Source organism: Pagrus pagrus (genome assembly GCF_965226575.1).
Source record: "Pagrus pagrus genome assembly, chromosome: 3".
Classification (NCBI taxonomy): Eukaryota; Metazoa; Chordata; class Actinopteri; order Spariformes; family Sparidae; genus Pagrus; species Pagrus pagrus.
In genome coordinates this window covers 27,415,722-27,443,340 of record NC_140187.1, presented here as the reverse complement: position 1 = coordinate 27,443,340, position 27,619 = coordinate 27,415,722, and the positions used below count along the sequence as shown (strand labels likewise).

Here is a 27,619-nt window from a genome sequence, read left to right as displayed (position 1 = left end):
GCTATCAGTCTTACTGGGACATGGAGTCTGGTGACCTCACCTAGCCCAACTCCCAGCACAGCTCAGTGCATCTTCAATCTACAAGTATAATCAGACAGAATAAGTGACAACATCTGAGTGGGTGTGCAGGGACTTTAAACTCCAACTGACTATTTACGTTAATAAGATTATGTGAATAATAAGAACCAAAACCCAGTCTTTGTCAGTGTCTGTTTATTTATACATAAGATGTTCATTTCAAGCTGCAGACCAGATTCAAAGCAGAACAAAACACTGCAAGTCTGTCATCTAATGGACACATGCTGTATTGCATAAAAGGACAAATTTGTTTTCCAGACAAAATTAAACATTAAAACATTTGAATGAGACTGTGCTAAATACTGCAAGCACATTCATTACAAGCTTTTTTAAAAATAATAATAATAATAATAATAATTTACTTATAATTATATATACTTATACCGTATAGTATAAGCCTATTAAAATGATTCTGTTGTAAGAAGAAAAAGGAGGAATAGAAGAAGAAGAAGAAGAAGAAGAAGAAGAAGAGCATCAAGTGCGGTATTTTGAGTATTTTGAGGATTGAGTTGAGGATAGGAATAACAGAAGGCAATGTGGATTACATATTAGCTCAGGTTTTGCCTGAGTTGAAAAACACTGAAGGGGGTTGAGAATCTACCAGTGACATGAAGGCAGGATGCAGATCCTTCTAATAATGTGTCGATTGTAAACAAACATCCTCATACTGTAGCCCACAATAATGTTACTAATTTATGTGTACCTAAATTAGATTCTGCCTTTTGTAATCCTTTCTGCATCAAAGAGGTCAGTTTTTAAATAAATGTGGATTATCTTGAACGACATTTAACATGCACGTTTACACAACCAGACCTTGGACCACATTTGGATCTATTTTCTTCAACCAAAATAGAAATGTATTAATCTTCCAGAATTGTTTCAGTTTGAGACTAACAGAGACATGTGGCTGAACACACACTGTTTTGAAACAGAGGCACACTGCACTGTGGTTTATTGATGTTGTTGGTGCTCCAGTAATGCAGTAGTTGTATCAGAGGAGGGCGCACTGATGGTGGATGTGGGCGTGGCAACTTTAATACGTGCGAGCGTTAAATCTGTAAATTAGTGCTTGTACACTATTATTGTGCATGTATGGACATATCTAAGTAGGTTCATGTCGGATTAAAAGCATCACCGGCATCGGTGTTAAAATAAAAGTTGTTACAGTACGGATGTCGCCATCTTTAGTAAGGGACAATAAGCCCAGTGCTGTAACACAACTTGTTGTAATTTGCTGAAACTCCTCATACTGACTGCTGTTTGTTTGCTTTATAGATATTTCAAGTGTCCTTTGAAGCACCTCACTATACATAGCATATTTGGCCTATTCAGAATGGTAAATAGCGAAAACTGCATATGTGTTTCTGTCTGAAATGATTAGCGAGCGGGTCTCTGTCGCCATGTTTACTTTGGGTGACGCCAACTCTCTTCCATTTTCCTCCGCCTCTGGTTGTCAAGAAGATGGCAGCTTCCAGGCAGGCATGAGAGGAAATACTTCTTCAAAAATCGAATGAATTTGGATTATTACCGCAAGATCAGACCACATACCCGTGTTTTTGCGATCACTGCATCGAAAGAAGTAAGTAGAGATCTGAAATATCTGCGCCTTTTTCGGTTTGTTATGTTTTGTTGTTGCATACCGTCCGGCCATTTTTCTTGTGGGAGCTGTAGAACTAGGCCGATGTCGAAAAGATGGCTGCTTCCAGAGACGGCATGAAACATAATAACACTCTGTTTATGCAGTTTATTTCAGTTTAGCTGCGCTTAAAGAGTGGTGTTGCAACTACATTTGTATCAGGTAAAATATGCATGTCAGACTAAGACGAAATCACATTGCATTTAATTGTAAAATACGGCGACGCTTTGACAGATGCCAGCCGCACAGCTAACGCTGTTAGCTTGGGCAAATTAGGTTGAGCGACTAGCCGCTAGTGCTAACGGAGTACAGCTAACGTTAGAAGCCATTTGAATACTGCGATTACACTCAAATGTTTAAGTATATTTCAGTAAATTATTTCGACTGATCTTAGGACATGTGATTTCTACACGGTTGCGACTGTTAAAGTAAGCTTTAGTTATTTCCTTATGGTAATATTTGCGTTAAAGCGGTTGCACAGAATGCTTAGCTTGATAGCTACAATATGGCGACTCCCAGAGAAGCATGAAAATAGCCGACTCTTGATAACGGTTTCACCTATGGGTTAATTCTGTGTTGAATGTATGTATTGTTCTGCTTTGTCCGCCCGCTATTATTGTATTGAGTTTATTTTTTATTGTAACGTATCGCTTCGCTGGTGTACTTGGCTAGCTATCATGTATTTTTCTTTCTCATTCGCTTCCGCCATTTTTCAGACTGGCAGTAGCGTTAGCGGGGGTTTGTTTGGCTGCAAGATGGCTGCTTCCATGGATTGAATTCAATGGTTAGAAACAACTAATAGCTAGCAAAGACACCACTTATATGTTGGGAAGATGTTCTGTATCCCTTAGCACAACTATAACGTCGATTGTATCTGAAGGATTGCGACCCAGTACTCGCTCTAATTTCCACAAAGTTTCTTCGGTAGTGTTCCTTTGATTGAATGCATTAGCCGAAGCTAGCGGCTAACGCTAACAGTTAAGCTTTTCAGCCGCTATGGTCGCACTAACTGTTTAAGAAGTTAGCTACAGTGCACGATCAGACGCTGCTTTTGAGTTTTTTACGATAGTTGATATGAAACATCACGATTATTGTGGCGGTGAAGACAAATGTGCTTTTATTATTTCTTCTGACAGAAGTCATGTCTGCCCCTGGCTCCGCGGTGTCTGGGACCACAGCGTCGGTTCTGCAGCCGCGGTGGAAACGGGTCCTCGGATGGTCCGGTCCTGTACCCCGGCCCAGACATGGACACAGAGCTGTGGCTATAAAGGAGCTTATGGTTGTCTTTGGCGGTGGAAACGAAGGAATTGTTGATGAATTACATGTATACAACACTGGTAAGAGGAACTTTGTATGTGTAACTTTACTGACTGTTTATTTGCAGCAAGAATGATGTTTTACTGAACTAATCTGCTACTGTAAAATAACATACAGTGCAATTTCACATTGAATTTTCATCTTGAAACAGTTCAATTTGATTTGTAATGATCGATTCGTGACGTGCAGAACTAAGTACTGTATAGGCCTCAGTAGGCCAGGCTGATCGTGTCTGATTAAATCTGGCCCCCTCTACTGGAGAAAGACTTGTAATGCACGTTAAAAAAGGCGGGCTAAAATAAAATGGATGATGCTGGTTGGTTTAAGCATATCTGCCCCAATTTCCTGCACTTAAACCAATAAGCACAGGAACATTCAGCAAATCTAGTTTATGTCTCATTCATTTATAACAACTTTTGGTTTATTTTCCATTGTTAAAAAGAGAGTTATACTAGTCAGAAACTAACAGCTTTGTTTGGGTCATAACAAACTTCTTTCATATTTTGAATGACTTGTTATTCGTAAGCCTTAACTGATAACAACACTGCCATTATTGTGTTTATTTTTTCTAGCAACAAACCAGTGGTTTATCCCAGCCGTCCGTGGTGATATCCCCCCTGGATGTGCTGCATATGGTTTTGTCTGCGATGGCACAAGATTGCTGGTGTTTGGTGGAATGGTGGAGTATGGGAAGTACAGCAACGATCTCTATGAACTACAGGTAATGTCTGCGTTCAAATTATGAAATGTTTCTAAATTAAATTCCCTCATATATTTTTTGGGAAGATTGACACTCCCTGATAATATATCAGTTATCAAAAGTTTCACGCTTACATCTGCCTCAGGGCAACGTTGTGCTATAAAGGTAAACACTGAGATAAATGTATTGGATTCAGCACATTTATCAAGTGAGACACATTATAAATAAACACATTTTTTCAGAACATTTGTATCATGCAGCAAGTACAGTTTTAGTCATATATCAGAACATTTCAAATATAGTTCACCTCAAACCAGAATTATTCCAGATGTTTTTATTTTACAGATAACTGTTACTGTCACGCAAACATCAACAAAGACCAACCAAGTAATTAAGTCCATCTTGATTCAAGTTTCACTATGCATGTTAAGTGAATATGCTACATGTAGTTGGATGTGTTGAATAGTTGTTGGGGTGCCATTGAATGTGTTCGTTCTGAATGTGCAAAAATGAATTAAATGATAATGTTAAGAATCCCACACTGTTATGGGTGTGAAAAATAGTCTATTCTTGGATGTGTCATGGTTCTCTCAGAAATAAGTTGCATAATAATAATGTCCTTATTCAGAATTCAGATGGTTCACTCACTTCCAGCAGAATAGCAAACTACTCAGCTGCTGCTTGCTAAAACTACAGTGAAGTTGCATTTTGATGAGGAAGCGGGAATCCGAAGAGCTAATGGAGTCAATGTCTGTTTTAAGTGTAACCATCTTTAATTAACCAATCATTCAAGTGCCAAAACATATCTTAAATTCTTCTACTTACAAAAGCTTCACTTTGTACACAGTGAAGGAAGTTAAAGTTATAAATACTATTTGTTTCTGGTTATGATATAGGTACATTCTAATGCAGGCGGTCACTGGGAAATAAGATGACAAATACATAATTATACAACCTGTAAGATAAGGTTAATGGTAAAATAAAGTCCTCACTATTAGATTGTCTAAATAGGGAATGAGGTCAACTCATGACTTGTTTGTTACAGCTTTGGCTGTGACCTAAAAAAATCAATACTATGATGTTTTGACCCTGGTTTCTGTTACAGGCCAGCAGATGGGAATGGAAGAAGTTGAAAGCAAAAAACCCAAAGAATGGACCCCCTCCTTGCCCTCGTCTTGGCCACAGTTTTTCCCTGGTTGGCAACAAATGCTACCTGTTCGGTGGACTGGCCAATGACAGCGAGGACCCAAAAAACAACATTCCTAGGTACAGATTTTTTCCAGCAGGAGCCTCTGGGGCCGCTCGCAACTGCTGACTGATTGTACTTGAATCTACAACGTGAGTTTGACTCATGATGTCTTTGCGTTTTTTCTTTGTTGTTGTTCTCAGATACCTGAATGATCTGTACACACTTGAGCTTCGTGCGGGTTCCAGCGTTGTTGGATGGGATATACCAATCACATACGGAGTTCTGCCTCCTCCCCGTGAGAGCCACACTGCTGTGGTATACACAGAAAAGACGAGCAGGAAATCTCGCCTGATAATCTATGGAGGGATGAGCGGTTGTCGTCTCGGAGATCTGTGGACACTTGATATTGGTAGGTTTCTACAAGTGTGAATGGCAAAATGACAGTGCAGAATTATAATTTCCCTGCTTGTGCCAGTCAGACACACTGTTGCAATTTACACCCAATCAGACTAAAGAAGACTGAATCATCATCAAACTTTCAAAGAGGATAAAAAGTCCATGTTAGACAATGATGTGTTTGAATTTGCCTCATCTGTGATGCCATGTTTTACCTGGTTGCATGTTGTCTAACATCTTACGGCTGATGTTTGTCCCCAGATACTCTGACATGGAACAAACCTTCAGTAAGCGGGACAGCACCGCTCCCCAGAAGTCTTCACTCTGCCACCACCATCACAAACAAGTAAGAGAACTGCTGCACCTAACCAATAACTTACTGAATGTTGTTTTTAATCATGTTTGAATTCCCAGTAGAGCACGCTGTGCTTAGTAGCAGCATCTCATTTAATTTCTCAATGTGCAGGATGTACGTTTTTGGAGGATGGGTACCCTTGGTAATGGACGATGTCAAAGTGGCCACACATGAGAAGGAGTGGAAGTGCACAAACACTCTTGCCTGCCTAAATCTTGGTTCGTGAAACTCTATATCTATTATACCAGTTCTCTTTGAAGAGGTTTAAGTAAAATGAGCTTTATGTACATTTTTGAACCATGTGTTTGTTTGTAGACTCCATGTGTTGGGAGACCGTGTTGATGGATACCCTTGAAGACAACATCCCCAGGGCCCGTGCTGGCCACTGTGCTGTGGCCATCAATTCCAGACTCTATGTTTGGAGTGGCCGTGACGGTTACCGTAAAGCTTGGAACAACCAAGTCTGTTGTAAAGACCTGTGGTACCTGGAAACAGGTGAGTTTGCGTTAAATGTATTGGTTTTGTCATTAAGTGTGATTTAAGTGACTCAGGTTTTAAAATGTTGTTGTTAAATGTCTTGCCTTCCACCTCTCCAGAGCGGCCTCACGCACCAGCCCGAGTGCAGTTAGTCCGTGCCAACACAAACTCCCTGGAGGTTAGCTGGGGTGCCGTTTCAACTGCTGACACCTACTTACTGCAGCTGCAGAAATATGACATCCCTGCAACTCCAGCTGCAGCCTCGCCAGCCATGAGTGCAACTCCCTCACAGCCTTTGAACTCGCCGAAGAGCCCCGCACTGGCTGCTGCAGCACCCTCTGCTCAGAGCCTACCGCAGACAGGTATTACACTAGTGACCAATGATGCCTCTTTTCCAACTCTTCCATGTCCTTTGTTGTCCCTACAAAAGTAAGCTCACCAACTGCAACAGTCTAATCATTGGTTACCTTATTTTACAGCTGTTTTGAAGGTTGCAGCTCAACAGTCTGCCACAGGCACATCTGTTGTCACAGTCCGCCCCAGCCAGCCTGGGAAATCCCCTCTCACTGTGACATCACTTCCTCCAGGTGTCCGAATGGTTGTGCCTGCTCAGACTACACAAGGATCGGTATGACCAATTCTGCACTTCACTTTATTTGTTTAAGATTCTGCGTGGAGTCTGACTGTGTTCAACAATTGTTTACTTTTTCTGTTTTTAGCCAATTGGCAGCAGCCCTCAGATGAGTGGCATGGCAGCTTTAGCAGCAGCAGCTGCAGCAACACAGAAGATCCCACCCTCCTCTGCAGGCACTGTTCTCAATGTTCCTGCAGGTGCCACCATTCTCAAGACAGTAGCTGTTTCTCCTGGCACAGCCACAGTGAAAATGGCTTCACCAGTTATGGTAAAACTCCAACTAAACCTTCTCATTTCTAATATTGTGTGCATTCAGTGTGTCAAAGGTCAATTCTATAAATAATATTTTGTTTGTAGGTCAGTAACCCGGCGACCCGGATGCTGAAAACTGCTGCAGCCCAGGTGGGCACAGCAACTGCATCCTCTCCCACAACCACCAGACCCATCATCACCGTGCACAAATCTGGTGCCGTAACAGTGGCCCAACAGGCCCAGGTGGTAACCACTGTGGTGGGAGGAGTCACCAAGACCATTACCCTGGTCAAGAGTCCCCTCACCATGGGCAGCAGTGGCACCCTGGTAAGAAAACAGGACTCAGTGGAAAAATGTCAAACTGACACTGAGAGCACCCTTTGGTGCTTTCACACGCATGCTGTAAATCATGGGATCTGTAAATATTTTTCACACTGGATGTGTGTGTGTTTTTGTTTTTTAAATGTTGTCACAAGATGGTGACAACTTGCATTGAGCATGAACCAGTGGGGGAGGGAGTAAAGGTTGGCCTACAGTGACTGTTGGAGAACTCTTCTAAGAAAAATGGGAGCATGATGTTGGTGATCTGCATGACTGTCAGTCACTTAGTGCTAGGATGATTCATATAGCCACCAGTTTGGTGGTCCACCTCCCCTGTGCTGTCAGATGTTTTCTGGTGACTCATGAACTTGAGTCTCTCTCCTATGTCGGCAGATCTCCAACCTTGGCAAGATGATGTCTGTGGTACAAACCAAGCCAGTGCAGACATCAGCTGTTACAGGCCAGGCTTCCACTAACCCTCTCACACAGATCATACAGGTCAGCTATCTGCATGAGTGCAGGAAAAAAAACAGGAGGTAGCTTAAAACTCCTGAGACAGGCACCAGATGTCTTTCTGCAAATGGTTTGCATAACATCAGCCTCTTTTCTCCAGACAAAGGGTCCCCTCCCAGCCGGCACCATCCTGAAGCTGGTGACCTCCGCAGATGGCAAGCCCACCACCATCATCACCACTTCCCAGGCAGGCGGCACAGGAAACAAGCCCACTATCCTCAACATCAGCGGGGTATCTCCTACCACCACGAAGCAGGGCACCACCATCATTAAGACCATCCCAATGTCGGCCATCATGACCCAGCCAGGCGCTACAGGTCTAAACTCACATAAGTGTCACAACTACTTCAGCATGCACATTTATGAATGAGATCAGTACTTCAAAATAAGTGATGTTCATACAATTACTGTAGTTTAAATTAAATCTGGACCAAATTAACTTCTGTGCCTGTTGTCAACTGGTTGATTTTCCAGGCGAGTGCTGATGGCACACCATAACAGAAATAGTGTTGTAGTGTTTGATTGTTTTAATATTGTTTCCTACAATGGCTTTAACATATTAGGCAGTTAACGTGAATAAAAAACAAATGATTTACAGTCGTGAATTAACCACAGCCAGGTATGACAATAGTGTGTCTTTTTGGCGTAATTGGCTGAAAATTGATTTTCATACACGCTTCTGTTCTTGCAGGTGTGACAAGCAGTGCGGGCATGAAAACGCCTATCACAATTCTTACCACAAAGGTGATGACCACTGGAACTCCTGGTAAAATCATCACCGCAGTGCCCAAACTTGCCACTGCAGCCGGCCAGCAGGGACTGACACAGGTAACTGACTGTTCGTACAATAGTATTTATAGATTTCACCTTTGTTGTGCTGCTCATTTATGTTTAAACTTAGGAGTCTAATCCTGTATTGTGTGTTTCTCTAGGTGGTTTTGAAGGGTGCTCCTGGACAACCTGGCACTATTTTGCGCACTGTGCCAATGAGCACAGTGGGTGGTGTTCGACTTGTTACACCAGTGACTGTGTCTGCAGTTAAGCCCACTGTCACAACTCTGGTTGTCAAGGGGACTACTGGTAAGAGATGCCATGTTCCTGTGATTTGTTTTCTGCGATATACACTGGATGACATGTTATTTTCGGTTGTTGTTTTTTTCTACTTTGCATTCAGAAATATTTGGTTTTCATTTTTGAATTACCCTCATCATCCTTCCAGGTGTCACCACTCTTGGCACAGTCACTGGTACAGTCTCCACCAGCTTGGCAGGAGCCGCTGTGGACAGTTCCAACGCCTCTCTGGTTACCCCCATCACCACACTGGGAACCATCGCTACCCTGTCCAGCCAGGTCATCAGCCCATCTGCCATAACTGTGTCAACCGCTCAGACCAGCCTAACTTCTTCCTCCACACTGCCCTCCTCTACCATGACAGTGCAGGTAAGACCCCACAGATTGTTGTCCCTGGAGATGTATTTATATTCAATGTCATGAGGACAGTAAATCATGGCAGCATTGTGTGTCATAAGCCTTACTTTACTCCATTACAACCCAGGAAGAACTACTGCCATACTGCAAAGGTTGGGGCATTAATGCCTATTTCTGTCACTACAGATCAATGAGAAAAACAACGGGATAAAAGCTAAAGAGTGGGAATGAGTTGATTCTATATTTGATATTAAAAACATGCTGTGACTGTAATCGTTTTTTCTCTCTCCTGCCCAGAACCAGCCCACCCAGGTGACTCTAATAACAACTCCCAGCGGTGTAGAAGCTCAACCAGTGCAGGATCTACCAGTGTCCATCCTAGCTTCACCAACCTCTGAGCAGCCCAGCTCCACTGAGGCTGGAGCAGCTGGAGAGGGCTCTGGAACGGTCACCCTGGTCTGCTCTAACCCACCCTGTGAGACTCACGAGACAGGCACCACCAACACGGCCACCACCTCTTCTGCCACCATCGGAGCAGGACAGGTCTGCTCTAATCCGCCCTGCGAGACCCACGAGACCGGAACCACCAACACGGCCACCACCTCCTCTGCTACAATTGGAGCAGGACAGGTGTGCTCTAACCCGCCCTGCGAGACCCATGAAACGGGCACCACCAACACAGCCACGACTGCATCTTCAAACATGTCGGCCCTGCGTGTGTGCTCCAACCCACCATGCGAGACCCACGAAACTGGGACAACTAATACAGCTACCACAGCGTCCTCTAGCATGGGAGGAGTCCAGCAGCTGTGCTCCAACCCACCTTGTGAGACCCATGTCACAGGGACCACCAACACAGCCACACAGGCATCGTCTAGCATGAACACAGGCCAGACAGGCACCACACAGAGGGTGTGCTCCAACCCACCCTGTGAAACACACGAGACAGGGACCACCAACACCCCATCCACAGCCACCTCCAGCATGGGAGGTGACCAGACCAGCACTGCGACAGGCATGGTCCAGACAGTCTGCTCCAACCCGCCCTGTGAAACACACGAGACTGGAACCACCAACACAGCCACCACTGCCACCTGCAACATGGAGACAGGCGAAGGCACAGGTACCACCACAAATACTATAACTGTCAGCTCACCAGGATACATGTCATCTTGTTTTCTTGATGTAATTTAAATGTCTATTATCTGAGCATTAAAATCATTTCACATCCAAAAGTGCTTATTTTGGTAAGTGGTAGATGCCATGCCAAGTCGAACTTAAATTCTGTATTTGTATCGAACAGCGCAACAGACGGAGGAGGGAGCAGAAGATACCACCAGCACAGAAGCAGCCTCCACCACTGCAGCCACTGGCATGGTTACCACCACCCAGGGCAGGGCCATCACTACCGTCACTCAGTCTACACCCGCCCCTGGACCCTCTGTACCTGTAAGTAATGTACTTTCAGAATAAGCAAATGATCTGACCACCACTGCTGAGTAGTTTAAGGAGCAAATGTATGTCTTTAGGCTGCATGTCTGATGATGATTTGTCTTTATTTTCTGCAGTCGATCTCATCGATCACAGAGGGTGTGAGCACTGCTGCCAGCTCCACAGAGGAACCCATGCAGACTGATGAGACAGCATCAGCAGAAGCTGCACCTGCAGAGGAGGGAGCCACCGCCATGGAGACGCAAGCAGAGGTAGATACAGTGTGATGTCACACAAAAAGCCACTGTTGGCTACTTAATCAAACATGAATTCAGTTTGTATATGAGCTGTAATTTGTTCTTTCAGGGAGAAGCAACCGCAGCAACAGCCTTGAATCTGCCCTCAGAGCTGATGTCTGAGGGTCAGGGGGCCACGCTCATGGTGACAGGACTGTCGGACGAGGAGCTGGCTGTGACTGCAGCAGCAGAGGCCGCTGCTCAGGCTGCAGCCACTGAAGAAGCCCAGGCCCTCGCTATCCAGGCTGTCCTCCAGGCAGCTCAGCAAGCTGTAATGAGTGAGTTCAACCATAGTCTTGTATGGTCTGATTGCTCGCTTGTTTTTTTTAAATTATGAACCATAGTGTTAGGATCAAGGTCAGGCTGTAGTTAACTGGGGACATGTGATGGTCCAAACAATTAACATTAGCATAGCGTCTGCAGAAATGGCAGAGGTTGGCTGAAGCTACTGCAACCTCTACAGGGATACTAGTACTCTTGATGCTTTCATGTTGTAGTTGTGTGAATTCTTAAATCTTTTCTGTTAACAGATGAGGGTGACTCCACTGGAGAGAGCCAGCAACCCACCAGCATCCCCATCATGCTGACCCAGCAGGAGCTCGCTGCACTGGTCCAACAGCAGCAGCAGCTCCAGGAGGCTCAGGCTGCTGCACAGCAGGCCAGCGTGGACACCAGCCTACCCACTGAGGGCCTCGCGCCCGCTGACAGCCTCAACGACCCCTCTGTCGAGAGCAATGGACACAACGAGATGGCTGCCGCTGTCACCAGCGCCGTGGCGTCACTGCTGCCACGTACAACTGCTGAGAGTAAGACTTGAGGTTATTTTAATAATGATTCTGGATGTGTTTTTGTACAGTGGACTGACTTTTTTGTATTGTTCCTTACACATCACAGCACTCGCTCCATCAAGCACATTTGCACCGTCTGTATCGGTAGCAAGCCCAGCCAAACTGCAAGCAGCAGCCGCTCTAGCAGAGGTCGCCAATGGCATAGAGGGAGAGGTGAGTCACTGTAGTATTACTGAACATTTGGCTGGTTCTGCTGGGTCAAAGGGACTGAATAAATGTGACAATGTATTATTTGTTTGTCTTACAGAAGCAAGGCCCTCAGCCAACCCCAGTGAAGCCTGTTGTAAAGAAGGAAAACCAGTGGTTTGATGTTGGAATTGTTAAAGTGACAAATATGGTTGTCACCCACTTCTATGTGCCAGCCGATGATTCTCATGGAGATGTGAGTGTCTCAGGAGGCTTTTTTCACATTTCGAAGCCTGGATGTGGGTTTGCTCAATAAGTACTAATCTGTGTTTTTATTGATAGGATGACTCTGGCATCATGCCAGATTACAGCCAGATGAAGAAAATGGAGCTGCAGCCCGGAACAGCTTACAAGTTCCGTGTTGCTGGAATCAATGCTTGCGGTCGCGGATCTTTCTCGGAGATATCTGCATTCAAGACATGCCTACCAGGCTTCCCAGGGGCACCTTGCGCCATCAAAATCAGCAAGGTAAACATAGCTGTGAAGCACTTTCTCATCTTCTTATTTAGTTGTAGATATACATAATACATAAAAGTGTGTAATATATGACCACAACAGCAGCTGTTCTCATGAGCATTTGTCACTGTCCCTGTGCAGAGCCCAGACGGTGCCCACCTGACCTGGGAGCCGCCCTCGGTGACTTCAGGGAAGATTATCGAATACTCCGTGTACCTGGCCATCCAGAGCAACCAGACGGCCGAAGCCAAGGCCTCCACCCCGGCACAGCTAGCCTTCATGCGTGTGTACTGTGGGCCCAACCCCTCTTGCTTGGTGCAGTCGTCCAGCCTCTCCAACGCCCACATCGACTACACCACCAAGCCAGCCATCATCTTCCGCATCGCCGCCCGCAACGAGAAGGGCTACGGTCCTGCCACCCAAGTCCGATGGCTCCAAGGTGAGTACATAGAATAACAAACCGATACTCAGATTTTAATAAGTGAGCAGTGCATTAATTAAAAAGAAAAATATATATCTTAACCATTTGTCTGCTTTGTAGAATCTGGCAAAGATGCTGCCTCTGCGAAACCGGCCCCGAAAAGACCAGGCACCTCTCCAGATACGTGAGTATAGTGTTCATGTTTCACTCTGCACACAGGAACAGACATTAACATGACACTGATGAATGAAACAATACTTACTCTGGTCTTATGTGTGCTCTTGCAGTAAGACTACTGGTCCAAAGAAAGCAAGGACGGACCAGTGAGGTTGCCCAGAGACCCCTCCCAGTCTTTTGTCCTTTTTCCACTCGCTGTCCTTTTATCAGGAAGACTGACCTTCACCCCTCCTCCACCTCCTCATCCTCATCCTAATCTCATCCTCCACCCTCAAGTCTCAGATCAAGACAGCAACGGAGGCAGAACAAGCAAATGAAGCAGAGATGAAAGTCAATCTGAGAGATGTTTTCTGTAGATAAAAACCCTCCTTCCTCCTCGTTCTGTTGGTCGTACTATTTTTAGAGCAACACAAACTTAGAAGCACATTATCTTTTTCAGTCACATCCCCTTCCATCGTTTAACATCTATTTTTTGGCTTGTTTCAGTAGTTGAGCAGTATAGAGAAGCATTTACATCTTTCACAAACTGGGAGCCAGCCTGAGCGCAATGTTACCCTTTTTTTTTTTTGGTCTTTTGTTTTGTGAATCCTGGGGGGATGTAGAGAGAGACTACATGTACAGTGTTGAAAAAGGCTGTGGAGGCATTAGTTTAGATGAGAGGAAAAATCGGTATGGAAACAAATAAAGCACTTGTCCTCAAAGACAGAGGACATCATTTTTTTTTCCTTTCTTTTTTTTTTGCTCAAAAACAAATTTGCTTCATCGAGAACCAAGTCTATAGTCATCGTACTGGACTCCAGTTTCCTGGTAATGTCATCACTGTGCGCTTTTTACCCCAAGATGAGGACTGGTGGCCGACACTTCAAAGTGGACGACAAAGAGTGACAAAGGAAGAGATTTGTAGAGAATGAACGACAGACTTTGCTAGGACTGAGACTTGCAGCACACACACAAAAAAAATCTTGCAAAATCTTCCCAAAAAATTAGCAAGCAATGACGCAGAAGATCTTTTGTGTAGTTTATTTTTGTATTTTTTAAGCTTTTTTTTTCTCCTATGTGTATGTGTATGTTGTGTGCATTTTTAAAAACATCACTTTTTTTAACTGTTGTTCATCCCCATAGTTTGTGTTTGTGGGAAGATGGGTGGCTGTGTTGAGGTTGCCACTATATTTTTAAAAGTCTTCATTCAGTTGGTTGTATGTTCTTGTTGTTAACAGATGGTGATGAAAGAGAGAAAGACTTTTGTATTTGTTCCAAGTAGAACCGCAGAGGTTATAGGACTGAAGGGAACTTTGAAGTGGACCCAGGGAGAGGAGAGTTTTTACTTTGTTTACTACTCAATGCTTGTGTTGCTTTGTTTGCCAAACATGGAATTTCCCGGGGTATGTGGAAAAATAACATCAGATCTTTTCATACCTTTTCCCCCCTAATCTCCTGATCAGTTGTCCTACACTTTTTATGCTCATGAATGTGGTGTCCCACCTCTTCTTTAATTTTTAGAATGGCAAATTATATTAGTAGACATATTTTCCCTATCCTATTGATGTATGTGAATCCATTTAATAAATTTTAATTTTTTCCTTCCACGGCTCTGTATTTCAGACTACAGATGATGTGCAAGCTAACTGTGACGTGTAAACCCGTATGTCTTTGAATGGGGGTGTCTTGGGAAGAAAGCTTACACAGCCGGAGTGTACTCACCTGTAAATTAGTTCGTTCATAGAGCAAGAATAAAACAAACAAAAAAAACATCTTGGCCTTTTATATAATTACCTGTAACAAACAGTTTTTACATGTTGGTCATCTCTTGATTGCCTTTTGTGTCTTTACTTATAAAAGAAACAAATATATATATATAAATATATATAGTCTCCCTGATTGTTCTAATTTGCTTCTGTCAAGCTGATTCACTGTAGGAGTCTGAATCACTGCTAGGTTCATTACAATACAAACTTGTACAGGGAGTAGGTTTCTGACTGGACATGAGTGTATATCTACTTTGTAAGGGCGGATTCAGTTGTGATGGTAACAGCCAGGAAGATCAGAGCCAAGGTTCTCGCCTGCCGCCTTTTTCTCCGGCCGGCACCTTGGTCTCCGTTTGTGGTTTCTCCCGATTTCTTTCTAGAAATGAACTTTCTCTTCATATGCATTCATGATTTTTGTGCGTGTCAGTGTGTCTGTTGAACAAAACTAGACATGCATGCAAAAGCAGTGTATTTTAGTAGTGATGCCTTAAGTTAGACCATAAGCTGAAGGTTCTCAAAAAAAGAAAAAACATTTAATGAGTTTGTTCCTCTTTCCATGTGGTATACAATTGTGTCCTTTCCTTCCACAGTACCTTTGCTGGGTCACTATTTTTGCACCCTCGTTAGATAGGTCATCATCAGCAGTGCCGAGGTCTCTCTGAACTTTCCCTCCCACACTGGGACGAGTGCCGCTCAGCACTCACAGGTGTTGCGAGTTTCTCTCGGCTGTTTGCAGGTTATCTGGAAATGTCCTGTATTTTCCAATGTGTGTTTTTTGTACTGTAGGGAGTAATGTATCTTTTATCATCAAAAAATAAACATGTTAAACATAGAGATAGGTTGTGTCTTTCTTCTTTTCACTACAAAGGTTAATGAAACGGTAGATCACCTGTTGTAAGCCGCCCTGAGCCGCCCTCAGAAACGGCTCTTCCACGTTGTGATCGTCTTTGGCGCTTCCCTCAAAGTATTCTGCTCCTATCTCTTCACACCACTGCCGGGCCTGCCTGCCAGACACCTGCGAGCAAAGACACTGATCATAGCGCCAACATCAAACAGCGCTGACATGGCAGGATAGAGAACATGATGTGGAATAAAATGGAACAAAATCAGATGTAACGTTTTCTACAGAAGTCTGGTGAAAAGCAGTGAGCTCCAGTAATTACTTTACCTGCTGTCAGTGTAACAGAAACATTTCAAATACCTTCTAAAAGCTTCTAAAAGGAGTATTGTAAACAACAAATACACAATTCTAACATACACTTAATTATATAGCTCTTGTTGGATACCTAACCCACTGTTTAAATCAGTGACTGCAGCAAATATTAGTGGCCAAGTAAAAAGTCTTCTACATCCTTTGGTCTGTTGTCATTCCAGTTCAATCTAATGATTGGAAGTTGTTAGAAAAACAATAAAACTGAACTCAATGACTGCTCCCACAGGTTCCTGCTAATGGATTTTTGTTTTTTTTAAACTATACTTGTCGCTTTACTTGTTAGATTTAATTAATTTGTCACTTTTATTTTATTCTTTTTTGTGTGTGTGTCTTCTGGCACTTGCCAGAACGTCACTGTGAAAATGAAATGGTTCTAAATGTCTTGCCTGGTAAAATGATGAATTAAAAGAATTACAGAGCCGGTCACCGTTAGTGAAATTGGCCATTTAGAAATAACCATTTGAAAACGGCTATTACCTGGATTCGACATTGGCTGTGACCGGGCTGCAACAGTTTTTTCATTATTGATTAATCTGCCTACTTTCTCAAATAATCCCTTAATCCAACCAAAACCCTAAAATGAAATAGAGAAATGCATGAAATCCTCATACTGCATAATATGGAACCAGAGAATGATTATTTTAAATTTAGATTGTTACATATTGCAACTTTAAAGCAGGTTTGATTAAAACAGTCTTAATATGATGAAATCACAGCCATGTTTCATCATTTTCCCCGTGTTAATTTCATCATTCACAAGACAAAAATGCCATTTATCATTTAAAGAATGTGGCCTCAAGGGTGGAAAAAACAAAAAATGATTGTGAATCATAAAACAGAGTGATAAACTGTCACTTGATATGACTTCCACTCCTCACAGACTCCTAGCAGCCTGTCTGTGGTTCATTATTTTACATGATGACACATCCACTGACCTCCCTGTCGCTCAGGTCAGTCTTGTTTCCCAGCACGATGAAGGGGAAGCCAGCTGGGTCCTCAGGCTCGCCCTGGATCAGAAACTCCTTCCTCCAGCCCTCCAGGGCCGAGAAACTGGCTCTGGATGTGACATCAAACACTAGCATGCAGCAGTGGGCTCCTCTGTACAGAGGAGTGCCCAGAGACTGGAACCTCTCTGTCCCCGCTGTGTCCCACATCTGAGGGACATTTATGTGTTAGTGCTCTGAATGTCCATACTGTACATGGACATATGTGGTGTGTATGTGGTGTGTTTCAGTGTGGCTGAGCAGGTGCACTGAGGATTACCTGCAGGGTCACTGTGTCCCTGTCTATGCTGACTGTTTTGGAGAGGAAGTCAGTCCCTACAGTGCTGCGGTACATGTTGGTGAAGCGGTGATTCACATATCTGTTCATGAAGGAGGATTTCCCAACCCTGTATGGACACACACACACACACACACACACACACACACACACACACACACAGGTAAAGGGACAACACTCAAATCTGTCTTTATTGACCATTTCCTCACTGCTCTGTCAAATACTTCAATACTGTTGTGTCTATCCATCAGGATTTACCGAGATTCACAGATTAAAGACAAGGGTTAACTGAAAGCGAAACAAATGTCTCCGGAGAAACACAACAACATTGTCATTACAAGTGAAAGAAAAGTTAACACAAGCTGGTTAGTGTTACCCAGAGTTTCCTATGAGGATCACTTTAAGTGTAACTGGACTTTTCCTCTCCGTCATGTTCACGTCTGTCAAGGTTCGGTTCCACCGGAGCATGGGCTGCTGCTGCTGCTGCTGCTGCCTTTAAGTGTTCCTCGTAAATTTGCCTTTCGGTTAGTTGCCGTGCGTGAAAGTTACCCCTTTGTTATTGTTTTATTTGATAAACTTGCTCACTGTATTTTACATTAAAAAAAATCCTAACATGAAAGTCCAGAGGCTGTGTCAAAGCCCTTTCTAAAGGCTACTATACCTATCTATCTATCTATCTATCTATCTATATATATATATATATATATATATATATATATATATATATATATATATATATATATATATATAACAAATAACAAAAAGATATATTTAAAAAAAGGAGAAATGTCCATGTCCTCAGTGTCTTTAATAGACAAAGTTAGAGTTAGAGCATTTTGGTAGCTAATACTTTATTTCAGAGATAACCCTGTCCAAGACTACCTGATCTCTTCAGAGATGCTCTGTCTTCATAATTCCATTTTTTTAAACAGCCTCTGGAGGCACCATATCACAGTCTCTGTGTCCTGTTGGCACATACAGGAGCTGACCTCTGTCCTCTCTGAGTCACAACTGGAGATAGATAGATAGATAGATAGATAGATAGATAGATATGTGGTATTTAATTTTAACCTGAGACTGTTGCTCCACTGTTGCTTTTAAAAATGTGCATTTATTTAAAAAAAAGACCAAACAATATTTTTTGCTTGATTTAGTTTTAAAACCTATTATACATATACAATACAATACATAAATAAATAAATAAAATCAATTAACATGTCAGTCTATTATATATTATATTGGATACGTTCTTTATTTACCACTAGGGGGCAGAAATGCCTCAGGTGACTCCTGTCTTCCTGGGTCTCCTCTCTGTTGCAGCAGTCAGGTGCTGTTATCTACAGTGTGTCTAGTGATTCAATGCTGTTCACAAACTGAATGTGAAGCCGTGTTAGCAGGAAACACAACCTCAAGTTCAAATACTAGAATTACTCACACTTTGTTTTGGGTTGTTTCAGCATTTACCCTCAATCAGAGTCACGAGTAACACATTCTAATGAATATGCCTTCACAAAATAAATGTAACTTTATTTTAAATAATTAGTATAAAACTACACAAATGTCATAATAAAACCTTAAAATGTGTTTGAAAATTCAGTTGGTTAATAATGTTTGTGTACCATCAAAGTCATCCTCTGCAGTCAAACATTGTTAATACCCACAACTATGTGTTTATAAAATGGCGCAGGTGCCATCTACAATATTTCCATCTGATGTAATGAAGTTGAGTCTTGGTTTTGTATCATCATAAAGCTTCAATGAGGAGCTGGAACAAGCCAATTTACATATACACTATATGGTATACTGCCAGGTTAAGTGGAGGAAGATGATTTTAACATCCTTACAGATAAATAAAAGTGGAAAACTGGATGAAGAGACGAGAATAATAGACTAGATTCAACTTTATTGTCATTGTGCACAGTACAGGTACAGAGACAACGAAATGCAGTTAGCGTCTAACCAGAAGTGCAAAAAGCAGTAAAGTGCAAAGTATGTACAGTATAAATAGTGCAGCAAAGACAGATATTACAATATGTACAGTATATAAATAAATAGAGTGTAGTAGGACTAGGTACAGTATGTACGGTGTATAAATATTACTGGCAGTACTAAAGGTGGGGTTTAGATGAAGTATAGAATATAATATTATAATATATAATAAAATAAAATTATAATACATAATACCATAGAATAATAAGATTGACCAACACAGACATGGGCATACAGATATATAATACATTGTAAATTCATGAAATGTTCAAATAGTGACTCTAGGTGCTCGAAAAGTAAAGACAAAAATATGTAAAATAAGTTTACTCAAATGTGTGTGCAGCTATATTTAGCTTATACTTGTACTTTATAATTTGCTTAAGATATACTGAAGAAAACATAAATGTTTTAATGTCTACTTCAAGACCACTTAGAGTCTACTTCAAGTACAGTTAAAGATATATTTCAAGTATAAAAATCATACCTCAATAATAACCTGGTAGTGTACTTTAAAGGTGCAATATGTAGTGTTGGGGAAGAAATGTATTATCATATATTTTGTTATAAACATAATAAATATTAAAACTATTTAGTAAGTGTGATACACTTAAAGAAAACGTACAAGTATGCTTGCAGTATAGATCTATTAAACTAGTAGTTTGAGTGTGATGAGTGTATACTTTCATAAACTAAAAAGTTGGCCAATTTAGTCCCGACAAGTACCTCCACTGACAGGTTTACTGCTAGTACACTGATATAAGTGTACTCATTACATTTTGTACACTTTTCTTGAACCTGACTCAAGTTTACTCAAAGAAATGAACCTAATGTATTTTGCTTTTTGTGATGGTAATTCAACAAGTAATAAGAACAAGCAGCTGCACCAGCACTGCCCAGAGTGGTGCCCGTGGGCCTAAGTCAGCCTGCGTTAGGTTCAGTTCGGCACACCAGATGCTTCCAGCAAGAAATAAATAAAAGTGAAATAATGTTATGCAGTTTTATTTTTGTGAGACAAAAATGCTCTTTAATTATGATTATTATTATTAGATTTTTTTTTTCATAGTCAGTCAGTGACTTGGTACCATTCTTCTGCATCTTAATACAATACAACAGTTGCTGGCTTTGGCCTGTGGCCCACCATCAGCTGTTCATTTTGTCCTTCAAAGAGAAAATGTCTCGGCACCCCTGAGCTGCACTGACAACAAATGAATGCAAAAGTCAAAAACAGGGAGGAAACTAATTTCTGTCCCATCCATTGAGATGATGCTTATGTGCTTTTGCATATCTGTGTCAGAAGCTGTTAGAGCTGCAGCAGAGCACTGAGATTACAGAAAATCAGCAATATAAAAAGCTACGATATCTCAAGGAATGACCCTGGAGTGGCAAACTCTGGCCACTCAGCCACTTCACTTTATTAGTCATTGGAGAGACACACACTCATACACTGCCTGACACACTAAACATCACTTGCACATCAGAGGTTTGTGCCAAGAAAACAACATTGATACTAGTTATTCTCTGTTGACTGAAAATGTTAGTAACTGATGAAACTAAAGGACGATGGAGAGGACAGTGTGTGTGAGAGCATGTGTGTGTGTGTGTATGAGAGAGAGAGAGAGAGAGAGAGAGAGAGAGAGAGAGAGAGAGAGAGAGAGCTCTCCTGGGTATGTCTCTGCAGCTCTGTGTGGCAGAGATAAGACCACCGCCTACACAGAAGCCTGTTTCTTGGGAATTAGAAAGCTGTCCCCAAAGTCCACTGGTGACACAAAACACCATCCGTCAGCCGGCTACAACAGGCTCACACAACCTCCCAACTGTCCAACAAGACGTTCCAGTGTCACCTCCAACTGCTTCTGTCGAGATACTGTCAACAGAGCACGCATGTTGTCTGTGTGTGTGCAGGCTTTATGAGTTATATGTATCGACCACAGACATGCTGCAATGTCCTGTATGTCCGTGAGTATGTCTGTGCTTCTGTCTGACAGTGAGCGGGGGGCCTGTAATTCCTGGCCTCCTCCTTTCATCTTGATAACCTCTTATCAGAGAAGAGCAGCCTGCTCACACAGTGGCAGCAGCCACATCCCTGCCCAGCTGTCCGCACTGCCACCTCATTTCACTCTCACTCTTATAATATCACTCTCATTCACACAGGCCGATGAGCTCCACGAGCAGTTCAGCTCATCCCCACTTAATCTCTGAAAGGAGAGAGACAAGTGCGTAAAAGCAAGTGGAAAATGGACATTGAAGAAGTGGATAATAATTTTAGCATCAACAACCATCTTTTCATTTATTTTCTGTTAAGGGTTGTCAGCACAGGTTGACAGCAATATTCAGTTTTCACTTTGTACTAACGACCTTCATGTTGTTACCCTGTTGTTACTGAGGCTGCCCGTGTTATAAAAAGGACCCAGCAGTTGAGCTTCAGTAAAAGTTAAAGGGGCAATAGGTAAGAGTTTTGAAAAAAAATCTATTTAAATCATAATCAGAATGTTAAGTAAAAACAGCTTTGACAATATGACATTGCAGAAAAGTTAGCATGCTAGCCCCAGCCGTCCCACTCTATAGCTCCCGTGTTAGCAGTGTAAACACCAACACACATCTGGACCCCAAGTTCCAAGTCCAGACCGCTAGCTACACAGCGAACTAAGCTAACTAGCTAACAACAGCTACAGTTATTGACAGTTAGCGGTTGTAATATGGTGCTCCTTATTTGCTATACATATATATATATATATATATATATATATATATATATATATATATATATATATATATATATATACATTATGCTGGCAGAATACTTTCACATATGAGTTCCCTTAAAAATGTAACTCCCTCACATTCCCCCACACACTAAGGACATGAGCTCAGTGTCCTCATGGCAGCTACAGCCCTGATGAAGAGGAGAGCTCAGTGCTTCCTGTGACCTCGGTGACCTGTACTTTGCAGTTTGTTTCTGTTGGTGCACAACGTAAACTTCACTCCAGGCAGCTGTAGAAAGAGTGACATGTTTAGGGAAATAGATGACTCCACTAGAATTTTTGTTCCAAAGACCTGTATTCTGATTTGCATCTAACTGATGCAGTTTATCTTTCCGTCACTACCTGATCAGGATATAATTTCAGTTTTCATTTAACTGCTGTGGACTCTTAAGTAGCAGAAAAAAGCCCAGTGATGCACAATAAAAAAAGGCCTAATTTTTTCCAACTGTTTTCCTCCCCTGATTTCCCTGAAAACTGTAAATGAACAAAGAGAGAGGAAAGTTGGGAAGCTGCTTTGACTATCAAATGACTGGGACAGTGTCGGGCTTGTGCGCAGCCAGGCCGTGTCCAGACCATATCTCTCCCCCATGATTGCAGCTACTTTCCCAATTTGCATTACTGTGTTCCACTCTAAGCTTTACTGGACCACAAAGAAATTGGGTCTTTGCATTTTATAATTGCTTTGTTCAAATGTCCGTGGACTTTTTTCCATGTGGGCTCGGCCTTATCAGGGGCTGTATGCACATTTCATCAACAGACAAAAAGCACCCATCCTGCAGGCTCACGGCCCTGCTGCCACAGCTGTGTAATGTTCTTCATGTTACATGGATGTGATAGTCTGATATTTGTATCTACCAACTAAGTGTTTTATAATAAGTTTGTGTTGATATGCGTCTTATATATGATGCCTTCTCAGACATGTTATCAATACTACACCATCAGCACAGTCAGCCATAAAGGAAGAGGAAGGAAGCAAGATTTAAAGCTGACACCTTCACCTTTGCCTCTTGCTTCAGGTCCCATAACACTTTGATAAAACCAGAAATTATTTATATTATTTCTACATAAATAACACAGTTAGACATCATTTTTACATTTAAAGTTGCAAATAGGTCTCATCTGCCTTCATACATGTTGTTTCTCCCTGGACCAAAGAGGTGTGTCTTTCAAAAAGTTGTCCCCAACCCCTCCCACGGACTGTCTCTTAGCCCTGAACTTTGCTGCTGGTTGAAGAAGTAGTACTCGTAGCCATCAGCCTTATACTGAGGTAGACACGCGAGCTGTGACACCTTCCACCTGGTTTTATAACTCGAACCCAGAGTCCTGCGGCTCACCTCGCTCATCTGTGGCATCCACTCAGGTAGGTGACCCCTCGGCTCATTGTCTCTCCTGTTGGTCTTCTCTAGACACCAGTATATTGGACAATATCTGGCTTTGAAAGCATATCTATGCATTGAAAACGCTCACCGTTGAGGTTTAATATTATCTTAGGCCATTTATAGCTTGACTTGTAGAGATATGAGAGGTGAGGACTTGGCTTTGGGTCGATCAGGTTTCCTTCTCAACAAAAAGTCTGGTTTCTCTTAAACTTAAGCGTTTTTTGATTTGTATTTTTTTTCCATTTTTGTATCATTATTTTTTCTTATATCGGTCTATGTGACTGAATGGTCGAATTTATCTAATTTATTTAATTTAATTGATTTATTCAATCATTGTCATGATCGCCATGCTTTTAGGTGACCCGGGGTCAAATTAATTAATGTATATGTATTAATACAAATAACTGTGCTGAATGTCAACTGATCAATCTCTCAATTAGGATAATAATTAAACCTCAAGCTAATTAAGCATGATTTTGTGTGAAGCTCATATCTGACAAACTGTTAAGTCTGAAACAATTAAATCTAAATGTGATTTTTGCCGGCTGTTCATTTCTCAGTACAATCTCATGTGATCAGCGTCTCTGTCTCACTCTGCTGTGTTTTTACATTTGTCACATTTCTAGTCTCAAACAGATTTCTATTAATCAGATGAGATTAGGGTCATGTTGTATCGGTGGAGCTGGATATATTTAGCGTTATAATAATGCCGTCTATCAGATTTTCTCAGACTTTATCAGACACTATCAGCCTCTTCTCTTTCCTCTAAAGATATGGAGCCAGAGCGGTCTGGTCTGTTGTCGCAGTTCTCAGTTCTCATGCAAGTTTCATCAGTTTTGTGAGGCAGGATTTTTTTTTTACAACTTAGCTTTTCATGTCTAAAATTGTACCACAAGTCTGAGTTATATTACTGAGTAAAAAAAGAAAAAACACCACTGAAGAATTATTTGATGAATGCCACAAACAGGTGTGAAATTGTCACATTCTGCTCACACTTTCACTTAGAAAATCTGCCTCCGAGCACAGCTCAGCTGTTTGGAGTGTTGTGGTGTTTGCCTGCTGGGGCGTCCCTGAGGACACGTCTTTTGCATTCTTCTAACTGGCACACCTATTGTAGACAGGCCACCTAGTAACCGTTTGGTCACTGACTGCATCACTACAATTATAGACCCAATTATTTTTAGTTTTGACTTTCAGCCACTGTCAAACTTCCTTTTCCTAGAAAAGGAAGTTTAAAGAAGCCTGCTGTCGAGAGATCTTGTCCCAGATTGGTTGTTGTGAGGTGAAGTAGTAATAATGTCTCTGCGTCAATCAGAGTTACAGTAAATCAGAAACTGTTGGTGAATTTCCATGGCTGGCAAAAATGCCCATTCTCAGTTTTTGAAAAAGAGTCCTGAGGTGATGGCCCTGAACATTTCTGACATCCCTGCTTTGGTAGGGTTTTAGGTTGAGCTTTGTTCTGTCAGCATGGATGATTCATCAGAGCAGTCCCACTGGGTGTCTCCGGCTCTGCTCAGCTCAGATCCTCTGGCCAGTTTCTCCTCGGAGCCCGGCCTGCTGCCTCAAGGAGAAGAGGGAGAGGCCTTCTTCTCCAGCCAGGACCATGACCTTGCCAGCCTGCCCTCCTTCTTCTCCAACCCGAGTCACAGCCGAGCACCATCCAGCTACAGACACAACTCGGGTCAGTGCTCCCACCCACTGTAACCCATCAAATCCATCTTCTTGTCCAGCCTCCAAAAAATAACATGACTTTGTTCTGTCTAAAGTCCGTCAGGTGTTCAGCTCGCCGAGCCTCCTCAGCAACCTCCAGCTGCTGGACGGGCCGGTCAGCCACTCTCTGAGCTCACCCTACAGCTCGGCCTCCACCTGGAGCAGCACCAAGCTGCACTCACACACCCCGACATCCCTCTACACCCCTGGAATCTCCTCCTTCACCACCTCCAGAGACGGATACTCGTCTCCAGGCAGAGATGGCAGAGAGAGCCCCCGGCTTCAGGAGGCCTTGAAGGCCGAGCGCCTGAGCCCCCTGGGGGGTTCGGGGGCCAGCAGCAGTTTCCTGAACCTGACCCCCGCTGCTGGGAGTGTGTACACTCCTTCGTCCCACTCCCACCCACACATGCTGAGCCCCTACAGCTCCTACATGACAGGCCCACAGGACTACAACTCTGCCGCCCTCTACTCGAGCCCAGGGTCCTGGATCAGCCCCTCATACTCACCCAAACTCCACAATAAGATGCGGATATCCACTCCAGGTGAAAATACACTGAGATGTGCCATTTTCTTTGATTTTATTTCTTTGAGTCCATTATTTAATTGCATGACAGGTCAGTCAGAGAAAACTAAAGACTTTTAAGATCAAAACTTTCTTTCTTTCTTGACCTTGGAAACAGCAGTTGACAAACCAGGTCCAAGAATGAACTTTTAAACAAACTTGCAAAAAAAAACAGAAAAGAAAAAACACAATTTGATCATCTACAATGACATGAAAACTGGGCAAATCCATCCACTGAGGAAGATCATGATTGAAAGCTCCAGAAGAGCAGATGAGTGGACAAAATGTGAGCTATATGTCTGATAGTTTTGTCAAATAAACACATTTGTTCAATAATGAGATATAAGCTATTCCCATATTCACAATATTATGCGGCATTATTTTAAAGACAGAAGCCGTTTCCAATATTGCCAAATTTATTTCAGGTACAATTTGTCACTTAAATGTACAGATATGATTCTGTAACGATAACAAAATGCTACATGTGCAGTGATAAATGTGTATTTTCTAATTGTAAACAGAGGCCAGAGAGTGTGTTAACTGTGGAGCCACAGCTACCCCTCTGTGGCGCAGGGATGGTACAGGCCACTACCTGTGTAACGCCTGTGGACTGTACCACAAGATGAATGGCCAGAACAGACCACTGATCCGACCCAAGAAGAGACTGGTATGACCCAGTGACACACTCAGTAACACACTTTTCTGGGTGGCTAACTAGTTTGTGATATCTTCAACAAATAATAAATTGTTGCCAAAGATGATTTCTTTTCTGTGTTTCAGATTGTCAGCAAGCGGGCCGGCACACTGTGCGCCAACTGTCACACCAGCACAACAACACTGTGGAGACGCAACGCCAATGGAGAGCCCGTGTGTAACGCCTGTGGACTCTATTTTAAACTGCACAATGTGAGTCAGTCATAACTATATTCTCAACAAAAACCCACTTGCTGCTGCACAACATTTCTAAGAAGCTGATTTCTGTGTTTTTCCAGGTCAACCGTCCCCTCACCATGAAGAAGGACGGTATCCAAACTCGCAACAGGAAAGTGTCCAACAAGAACAAGAAGAGCAAGAAGGCGGCCATGTTTGAGTCATACGCAGACATGCCTCAGCCGTCCTCCCTGGACCCCAACGGCGGGCCCTATTCCCTCGGACCCGGGACCCTCCTCACCTACAGCCACACGCCGCACCTCATCCCAACACAATCACCCCTGCATCCCTCTGCATCCTTACCCTACGCACACCACCTCAACTCTGGCATGGTGCCCACACTGGTGTGAAATGACAAAGAAGGCTTGACTTGAAAGCTGTGAATATTAAGGAACCAGATTGTTTGCTTGCTTGTCAGTTATTTGTGTGAATTTGTACATATGTGTTTCTACACGCGAATGAGGTTTTCTGTTTATTTCAACTGTATTTTAGGAGGAAGCACTAATTCTGTTGACGTTATCTTAATCGAGTGCTCGTTTGAAGTCAGTTAAGGGAATTGTTTCAGCTGTAAATACAAACACAAATCTGATTTGACTGCCTTGTCTGGGTAATCCCTCATCTTTTATTCATAATGTGAAATTGTACTTTTTGTGTTACACGGATGGGTTTTGTATTTGCAAAGTTGATATTTGAAACTCTACAGAGATAATAATAAAATGTGTGACTGGTTCTGCTGGAGTTATGAAGGCTTCTGTTTCTGATGTCATTTGAATTCTCGGGTTTATCCGTTCAGCTCAGTGAACTGACCACAGCGAGGCCTCCTGACTGCTGTTATTGTACTCCCCTGCTCAGGTACACTGGTCCCTTTGTACAGGCAGCGCTCCACTTTGACAGTGTCATTGTACAAGTATGCAAATTCTCCATTCTGCAGAAGTGA

The 27,619-nt window shown here is 42.6% G+C and overlaps 3 protein-coding genes across 4 annotated transcripts; 2 read left to right on the top strand and 1 right to left on the bottom strand.

Moving 5' to 3' along the window:
• The first annotated feature begins 1,536 nt into the window (after nt 1-1,536).
• On the top strand, nt 1,537-14,695 carry hcfc1a (host cell factor C1a). Its single transcript, XM_084347751.1, has 28 exons — nt 1,537-1,657; nt 2,851-3,051; nt 3,604-3,752; nt 4,837-4,997; nt 5,121-5,329; nt 5,578-5,662; nt 5,783-5,889; nt 5,987-6,166; nt 6,268-6,510; nt 6,628-6,776; nt 6,868-7,050; nt 7,140-7,361; nt 7,749-7,853; nt 7,969-8,185; nt 8,560-8,696; nt 8,801-8,948; nt 9,088-9,308; nt 9,594-10,419; nt 10,600-10,745; nt 10,865-10,999; nt 11,094-11,301; nt 11,554-11,829; nt 11,918-12,024; nt 12,119-12,253; nt 12,340-12,525; nt 12,655-12,952; nt 13,055-13,118; nt 13,222-14,695. The coding sequence occupies exons 2-28, from the start codon at nt 2,856-2,858 to the stop codon at nt 13,259-13,261; spliced, it is 5,133 nt and encodes a 1,710-aa protein (XP_084203877.1). The 5' UTR covers nt 1,537-1,657; nt 2,851-2,855; the 3' UTR covers nt 13,262-14,695.
• LOC311253863 (ras-related protein rab7) lies at nt 14,664-17,809 on the bottom strand. The gene is made up of 4 exons (XM_084347752.1): nt 17,727-17,809; nt 17,333-17,459; nt 17,005-17,223; nt 14,664-15,871 (listed from the first exon to the last, which is right to left on the bottom strand). The coding sequence occupies exons 1-4, from the start codon at nt 17,780-17,782 to the stop codon at nt 15,680-15,682; spliced, it is 594 nt and encodes a 197-aa protein (XP_084203878.1). The 5' UTR covers nt 17,783-17,809; the 3' UTR covers nt 14,664-15,679.
• Nucleotides 17,810-23,058: 5,249 nt separating this feature from the next.
• gata1a (GATA binding protein 1a) lies at nt 23,059-27,420 on the top strand. 2 transcript variants are annotated; one of them, XM_084348980.1, is made up of 6 exons: nt 23,059-23,461; nt 24,927-25,161; nt 25,247-25,732; nt 26,274-26,419; nt 26,533-26,658; nt 26,745-27,420. In XM_084348980.1, exons 2-6 carry the CDS (start codon nt 24,948-24,950, stop codon nt 27,030-27,032), a joined length of 1,260 nt encoding a protein of 419 aa, XP_084205106.1. In that variant the 5' UTR covers nt 23,059-23,461; nt 24,927-24,947; the 3' UTR covers nt 27,033-27,420. The 2 variants fall into 2 exon arrangements, with proteins under 2 accessions (XP_084205106.1, XP_084205105.1); XM_084348979.1 differs by having other exon boundaries at nt 23,063-23,461; nt 24,919-25,161.
• Nucleotides 27,421-27,619: the final 199 nt, after the last annotated feature.

Coding starts and splice junctions, on each gene's coding strand:
- hcfc1a (XM_084347751.1), top strand. CDS start 2,856: ATGTCTGCCCCTGGCTCCGCGGTGTCTGGGACCACAGCGTCGGTTCTG. Junction 5,663..5,782: donor GCCACCACCATCACAAACAA/GTAAGAGAACTG, acceptor CTCAATGTGCAG/GATGTACGTTTTTGGAGGAT. Junction 9,309..9,593: donor CCTCTACCATGACAGTGCAG/GTAAGACCCCAC, acceptor TCTCCTGCCCAG/AACCAGCCCACCCAGGTGAC.
- gata1a (XM_084348980.1), top strand. CDS start 24,948: ATGGATGATTCATCAGAGCAGTCCCACTGGGTGTCTCCGGCTCTGCTC. Junction 25,733..26,273: donor GATGCGGATATCCACTCCAG/GTGAAAATACAC, acceptor AATTGTAAACAG/AGGCCAGAGAGTGTGTTAAC. Junction 26,659..26,744: donor TCTATTTTAAACTGCACAAT/GTGAGTCAGTCA, acceptor GTGTTTTTCCAG/GTCAACCGTCCCCTCACCAT.
- LOC311253863 (XM_084347752.1), bottom strand. CDS start 17,782: ATGACGGAGAGGAAAAGTCCAGTTACACTTAAAGTGATCCTCATAGGA. Junction 17,460..17,726: donor ATCCTCATAGGAAACTCTGG/GTAACACTAACC, acceptor GTGTCCATACAG/GGTTGGGAAATCCTCCTTCA. Junction 15,872..17,004: donor CTGACCTGAGCGACAGGGAG/GTCAGTGGATGT, acceptor CTTTGCTCGCAG/GTGTCTGGCAGGCAGGCCCG.